Genomic DNA, 7,878 nt, shown 5'->3' with positions numbered 1-7,878 from the left:
GCAAGTTGATGGTTTTTCTGGCTTTGTGGATTTTGCCTTGTACTGGAATTGACAGTACTTGCAAGACTTGAAGTACAAAAATTTCGCCTCATATGCTCTGAAAATGCATAAAAAGGAGTCTGATTTTTAAAAAATTTCTGGGGGAGGCCCCCCCGACCCCCCACCGCTTCAGTTGCCCATAACAAAATTTCAAAGTGCCCTTTCCCACCTGCACCCCCCCCCCCTAGACAAAATCCTGCATCCGCCCCTGTAGTGGCAAATGTATGAAGTCATTTCCTGGAAGAAATGTAAAGCTATTTATAGGGCTGATTATACAATTAATATATGTGATGTTTCTAATGTACACCTATGCACAAATTCAAATTTTCTGCCATCATGCTGCCAAATGTAATTGTAGAGGATGTGGTGTACACTGTCAACCACAGAATACAATGACCGAAAATTCTCTTAGCTCTCTATTACTACTAGAGGGGTAACGATATGTAATGATGGTAATGTCACGTATCGTGAATGCGAACAAGCCAGCTTGCTTTCATAGGATAAAGTTATTTTATTTCAAGCACAGTACAGAGACAATCGTATTCGATTGAGTGACCACCTGTACAGTAAATTACGTCATTCTGGAATGCTTCAAAGTTTCGGTGTTTGGGTCCGGGTGTTTTGGGCTCTTGGGGTATATTCTCTATATAATATTATAATAATCATAATGTACCCGAGGTAGTTTTATGTTGTTTAGACTATTATGTTTATATTTTTATATGAGGTATGTTTAGGGTTAGCTCTAGTACTATAGCCCGCGTACAGTTGCCGCAGGCTGCCTGCAGGCGTGCGGCAACTGTACGCGGGATATAGTACTAGAGCTAGTTTAGGGTTAGGGTACACTTCTGTAGTACAAGTCTGGTACACTTTGTGTATACATATATATACCTCGGGTACATATATATGTAAGCTACGTCTACACGACGAACCTTAACTCGAGTTAAGGCCCGTGTAGACGCTTAACTCGAGTTAAGGCCCGTGTAGACGCTTAACTCGAGTTAAGGCCCGTGTAGACGCTTAACTCGAGTTAGCTTAACCTCCACGATAGGCGGCAGCACTAGTACGATGTACGTACACACGCACGCACGCACGCGTACGTCCACACGCACGCACGCACACACTCACGCATGCACGCACGTTTACACACGCACACACTCACGCATGCATAATAAATCGGTAATAATCGCTATCGGGTGTTGTCGTGTAGACGCTACATAATCGCTAACTCGAGTTAACGCTTAACTCGAGTTAAGGTTCGTCGTGTAGACGAGACTGTAGTACCTGATACGACAACGACCCCTTCAGCGTCACTAATATAGCTCTAGTACTATAGCCCGCGTACAGTTGCCGCAGGGCCTGCGGCAACTGTACGCGGGCTATAGTACTAGAGCTAGGTCACTAACGCTCAACGGGTCGTTGTCGTAACAGGTACTACAGATATGTACCCGAGGTACATATATGTATACACAAAGTGTACCAGACTTGTACTACAGAAGTGTACCCTAACCCTAACACTAACCCTAACCCTAACTCTAACCCTAGTCCTAACCCTAACCCTAAACATATACCTCATATACAAATATAAACATAATACTAAACAACCTAAAACTACCTCGGGTACATATCTGTAGTACCTGTTACGACAACGACCCTTCGTGCGTCACTAACAAACTGGCTATACTTTATATAGTACAGCTAGGCTTTTTCTATAATAAATAATAGCCATGTCGGTTTAAAGATAGAGATGATGTCCAGGACGGTGATAGGATAGGATGATGTTTATTACTGGACATCATGATGTCACAGGCCAACTGGCACTCTAGATATCTGGCACACTATATTTAAATTTGAATTTCACTGAATGTTACTGAAATTTATGAGGCTCTGATGAGGAAATGTGATTTGAGTTCTCAGCTAGTTTTGCTGAGAAGGTCTATGTCCCCCAGGGTACGGTCCGGTATACTGGAACGTACCCTGGTACTAAATACTACTATCTAATATGCCGGACCGTGCCTCGCCTACTCCACTAACGAGTCTAGGGAGTCGCCTACGCCTAGCTACTCCCTAACCCTAACCCTAACACTAACACTAACTCTAACCCTAACCCTAACCATATCAGCTAGATAGTTACCAGGGTACGTTTTGGTATACCGGACCGTACCTACGTTCCGGCAGTACCCTGAGGGACATAGACCCTATGAGCGCTAGACGTTCCGCAGCAGATATCCGCGCGAAGCGCGAACAGCGCCACCTGTGGCGCCATTTAGAACGAATACGCTGCTCCCCATTTCGAAACATTTCCATGGTTATGTAAAAACGGGGTGTTATCGGTCAATTCAGGAGTTGTGGCGCTTGGACAAACTTTTGGATTATGGACGTAGGGCGAGAATAACTCCAATGGTCGTAATTGGAATTGTTTTTGGTTGGCGCGTTAGTTGTTTTTGTACAAAANATAAAACGAAATAAGATAACCTAGAATAGGGTTCGTATTTGTCTAGATTGCAGTCATTTAGACATAATTATATATATTATATGAATACTTTATATAAACAGTGGACCGAACCAATATCCTACCAGCAACTAGCCCGACCAGGCTGTGCGACGGATTGTCTATATCCGACGTATTCTAACCCTAGCAATACCGTTTCTTGGAGCTAACCAGCAACAAGCACCTATTTTTCTTAAGAAAATAAAAACCTATTTAGGTACCTAAATACCCTAATTTCCCAGTAAACACCAATTATATAAGAACCTTTTTAGACTAACTTGGTAAAACGCAGGTTCTTATGTGTGGGTTTTTACTGTAGTGTAGTGGATATATGTTGACATAAAATGTGTCAGTGTAAAAGTTGACTAATCATTGTGACAGTCAATCAATCTTGCGTACTTCTATACAATATTACTTGAATACAGACATTGGGTAAGAAGGTAAAGGGTAGGTAAGGTAGCTTATACATTCCTACCAGGAGAAACAATATATTTCAATGCCATATCCATATGCTGAAATATTTGATTGCAGTTATTCACGAAAACTTCTGTCGCTCGATCAAAGCTGGCATCACAAACAAAGACCCGAAAGTGATCCTAACATATTATGTTAACTGCATACAGGAGTGTGGTTGTATGTATATATGATAATACAATTATTGGTTATGCATACTTTTGATTTCTTATTTCACATCTACAACCATAATTAGTATAGTGTCTGCATTCATCTCTTAGATTCTCACGTGATTCTTAGGTCTCAAAAATGTCTGATTATCACAGAAGAAAAAAAGTGCTAGATGATAATTACTCTTCCATTTTTTCCCTTTTTTAAACGTCCAACATGCGGCTACCATACTATTTGAAATAACAAAATCCATATGAGACGGGATACCAGAGAAGTGTTGCCGAAAGGAGGTGTTGATCCTAACCGCTGAGCGTGGATCTTGCGCGCAGTTCCGCGGCAATTAAAAATTAATACATCATGTGGCATCTCTATGATCTATGTGACCTTGCCTTATATCATATGCACCCCTAGTCCGCAAATGCAGACGTTATAACTGCACAATTGCTAATGTCAGGGTGCGGGTTTATCATCACCCCCATTACTGGGGTCTGCGTCGGCTCGCACTACTAGACTACTAGTAGTAGTACTCCTACTACTAGATACTACTATAGTACTAGAGCTACTACTACTAGTACTAATACTATATAGTATACAACTAGAGCTAGTACTACTACTAGCTCCAAGAAACGGTCTTTGCTAGGGTTAGAAGACCTGTGTAAACACAATTTGTTGTGTAGTGGAGTAAAGAGTGTTTATGGGGACACCACCATCTCTGTTGACCTGTGACGCAAGCATCCCCAATACGCACAGCGAGCGCTGACGCGTTAACGCAAAAAATAATCGCGAACGGGCGCTGGATGGAGTTTGGGGGGTTATAGCTAGACTGGTACCCGTTCGCCACCTTCCCTCAGGCAAGTATCCTTCGCTACACTGAAGTTAGTTAGTGTAGCGTGTGCAACTGTCGACAGGGTACGATTCTAGCCGTTAGGCCGGTTATAGCCGGTTATAGCCGGCCGAGCTGCAGGATACGAGGCTATATGCATATAGACTGGTACCCAGTCGACAGTTCGACATGCTACACTACGTCAGTGTAGCGAAGGATATATGCCGGAGTGAAGGTGGTGAACGGGTACCAGTCTACTATGCATATAGCCTCGTTGCGCCATCTATCGGACACCATATGTACTACACTGATGTACAGTCATGTCACAAAAAAGTGAAACTTCGTTTTTTACAGCAAACAAAGCGCACCGAGGAATTTTTGAGGCAAATTTCTAGAAAATGTCTAGCTAGAACTGCTCAATTCAGCGATTGCACGGCTTTTGCGTCTATAGTGGACCCGTTGAAATTGCTATTCAATCAGTGCAGCGTAGTTGTGTTAGTGTGCCGCTACGCGGCGTTTTTCGGGCTGCGCGCGATATCCGGGCTGCTGATCGTCTAGGTTGCCCAATGAAGATGCGTGCAGATGCTGGAACGGAAAACGTAGATGTTGCAAGTGTGCAAGCCTTCTTGAGAAAGGGAGGTAATGATGCATTCGCTGGCGATAAGTCGTTTCAGTATGGAAGGCCTACAGCCAATCAGGTATATTGAACATATATTGTAAACATTTATGTCATGTATAGTTTCATATCGCACAAAGATCAGTTTACGTGGTTTTTAGTGATATATCGGACAATCGCAGGAGTGGAACTTGATACATGCTGCTCTGTAATAAGGTGCAGATGCATTATACACCGATCACAATGATTGTTTAGTTTATATCGTTTAGGGGTCATAGGTCTCAACATGTAATATGGAAATTCAAATATTAGCCTGACCTGAACCCAACATGGTATTGATTGGTGCTTTGCAGCTCCTTGTACTGTTCATATTTGTTATAGCCATCACCCTCTGCTGCACGTTGCAATATGTCAAACAATATGTTTGCTATAAACTGTACTATTGTTTCAGAGAATCGAGTCTTTCTGGGCTCAGCTCATGAAGTCATGGACGAGATGGTGGAGGAGCTATTTCGCTGAAATGGTGGACCAAGGTCACTTGGATACAGGAAATATGCTACACAGGTGAGTACACTTATGTATCAGTCATCCTATGCATTTGTGTATTTTTGGCCTGTCTGAATGCAACTCACCCTTAGTTTCCACAATATTAGCACAGAATCTTAGAGAAAATAGACACCCTGACACAAGGGGGAAAATGCTATATAGTGTACAGGCCATTCAAGTTGCCAATTATATTCTATAGGGTCACTTTGACATTTTCCTTCCTGCCAATTATAAGGCAGGAATTGGATCAGCAATGCCGAGAGTGGAATAGCCATCGGATCAGGTTTCAAAAGAACTCTGATGTTCCAGCTGGCATTCCAAACCTCTTATATCTTGTTCCATAGGAAAGTGCTATGTACCTATAAAACTGGTATGTATATATATAATGGTATGTATATATAGTATAGTATAGTATAGTATAATGGTATAGTATATATGTGTATATACTATATATACATACCAAACTGGTATGTATATATATAATGGTATGTATATATAGTATAGTATAGTATAGTATAATGGTATAGTATATATGTGTATATACTATATATACATACCAAACTGGTATGTATATATATAATGGTATGTATATATAGTATAGTATAGTATAGTATAATGGTATAGTATATATGTGTATATACTATATATACATACCAAACTGGTATGTATATATATAATGGTATGTATATATAGTATAGTATAGTATAGTATAATGGTATAGTATATATGTGTATATACTATATATACATACCAAACTGGTATGTATATATATAATGGTATGTATATATAGTATAGTATAGTATAGTATAATGGTATAGTATATATGTGTATATACTATATATACATACCAAACTGGTATGTATATATATAATGGTATGTATATATAGTATAGTATAGTATAGTATAATGGTATAGTATATATGTGTATATACTATATATACATACCAAACTGGTATGTATATATATAATATATTATATACTAATATATAGTATATGTTACGTGATGATAATTTTGTCGACTTATATGTAGGGCTCCCCTACCAGGCGCCCGTCACCCCTACGCAGTCATAAACATGCTCCACACACGACGGCAGTTCGCGCCACGTACATAGCAGACATGAAACAATCGGGTCCACACATCAATCGACACTGCTGCTGGCCATAACACAAGTAGATCGTACGCACCAAACTGCATGCAGCACCCCCTTCGCACAACTCAGGATACCAGTGCCACAAGGCTGGTACTATTTTTCATGTGGGCGGAGCTTCGGGTTATTCCAGTGAATGGAAATCCAATAGCCGTGTATGATTTGAAAGTAGTAAATGGGCACACAATACGCGCACCAATTTCGTATCACTAGTTTATCAAATTTTTCCTAAAATAATGGACTAATATATTTCTGATGACGACTTACAGATGGGAAATTACTGTTGTTTGTATTACATGGGACCTGTCTGAGGGCGACGACTTGCACATAATGACGGCTTAGGCCGGGCTATTCCAATGGATTTACTATGAGAGAAAATCTGGACTTTGACTTCCATGACGAGTTGTGCGAATTGTTGAGTTAGACGATGACGACTTATGCGAGTTTTACTCTACTAACAAATGCATTAATGTCATGTTATTTTTGCCGTTAAATTCTCTGTTAAACCTTTTTAAGGTGGTACAGACATGCTGCAGGCAGTGAGGGAAGAAGATTTGCTCTGGGTGCAGCAGCACTTTCCACCTGCTGATATTGCCCGCACTGCCAGGGACACAACAATGGATGCATATTTCCACATGGTCATGCAAGTGAACAATTTTGTGCCCCCAACCACAGTTGCGGAAGCAAGAGCACGATACGAGCAATTACTTGCCATTGCTGAATAGAGGGTGCGACATTGTTGATCTGATCAACGCGTTCTGAGATCGCATATAGCATCAATATAGTAATTAACAGACTTCATATCATCTATTCTTGCCGATATTACACATGTAAACTATATGGAATTAATTATTTAATCATGTAACGTTACTTAACTGTTTTCACCGTGGTGGACATGCATGTCAAAATAATCAACGTAGACAGAAATGCAGAATGATACGCAAGTCAAACGTATATGTAACTACAGATATTATATACGCCTACATTTTTTCATTTCGATTTTGTATAAATGCTTTATACATATAAATCTTCTGAGTTATTCCTTCACTTGCCTATTTATGTCTTGCTTGCAAATAGTTGGTTTGTTTGCTTGTTTTTGTATTTTGATCGTGTATTACTAGTTTCTTATATGGTCATTCATTGACATAAATTGTAATATACGATGTATTTTTATATTTTATATATTTGAATTTGGTATCTTAATTTCAACAGTAAATATTCATGCAATTAAATTGTATTGTGTTGAATTTGGGTGAGTAAAGTCTGTCGCGAAGGATGGAAACCGACCTCGTCATCGCGTCTGTGTGAGGTAAGTACAGTGTGTGTAGTCGTGTCAAAATTATAATATCATTAATAAATTTGGACATTTTAGGCGGGCTCCCGTAAAACCTAGTAAACCTAAAAACAAGTAATGTCTAACATTGGACGAAATGTCACTCACTGCCAAAGTGACCCTACCACAGCATACATGGAATGCTGATCATGCCCATGTCTTCAACAGACAGTTGCATATCACTTCACCAGTGGGTCAACGGATGGTACTGTCTTCAAGGATATTGTCCTTGACATACTTCGACGAGCTTCAGACATTGGA

General features: G+C 40.1%; 1 protein-coding gene across 2 annotated transcripts; it reads left to right on the top strand.

Annotated features, from left to right (window-relative positions):
* Window positions 1-3,118: 3,118 nt before the first annotated feature.
* On the top strand, window positions 3,119-7,051 carry LOC106806127. 2 transcript variants are annotated; one of them, XM_014807981.1, is made up of 4 exons: window positions 3,119-3,160; window positions 4,533-4,672; window positions 5,042-5,154; window positions 6,801-7,051. In XM_014807981.1, exons 2-4 carry the CDS (start codon window positions 4,541-4,543, stop codon window positions 6,871-6,873), a joined length of 318 nt encoding a protein of 105 aa, XP_014663467.1. In that variant the 5' UTR covers window positions 3,119-3,160; window positions 4,533-4,540; the 3' UTR covers window positions 6,874-7,051. The 2 variants fall into 2 exon arrangements, with proteins under 2 accessions (XP_014663467.1, XP_014663466.1); XM_014807980.1 differs by lacking the exon at window positions 6,801-7,051 and adding an exon at window positions 5,336-5,485.
* Window positions 7,052-7,878: the final 827 nt, after the last annotated feature.

This window comes from Priapulus caudatus, unplaced genomic scaffold (assembly GCF_000485595.1).
Source record: "Priapulus caudatus unplaced genomic scaffold, Priapulus_caudatus-5.0.1 Scaffold143, whole genome shotgun sequence".
Classification (NCBI taxonomy): Eukaryota; Metazoa; Priapulida; class Priapulimorpha; order Priapulimorphida; family Priapulidae; genus Priapulus; species Priapulus caudatus.
This window is presented reverse-complemented; position numbering and strand designations above follow the sequence as displayed.

What these genes read in the sequence shown, in the direction of transcription:
- LOC106806127 (XM_014807980.1), top strand. Translation starts at nt 4,541, where the DNA reads ATGAAGATGCGTGCAGATGCTGGAACGGAAAACGTAGATGTTGCAAGT. An exon ending in GAAGGCCTACAGCCAATCAG is followed by an intron (nt 4,673 to 5,041) that starts GTATATTGAACA and finishes CTATTGTTTCAG; the next exon opens with AGAATCGAGTCTTTCTGGGC. An exon ending in ACAGGAAATATGCTACACAG is followed by an intron (nt 5,155 to 5,335) that starts GTGAGTACACTT and finishes TATATTCTATAG; the next exon opens with GGTCACTTTGACATTTTCCT.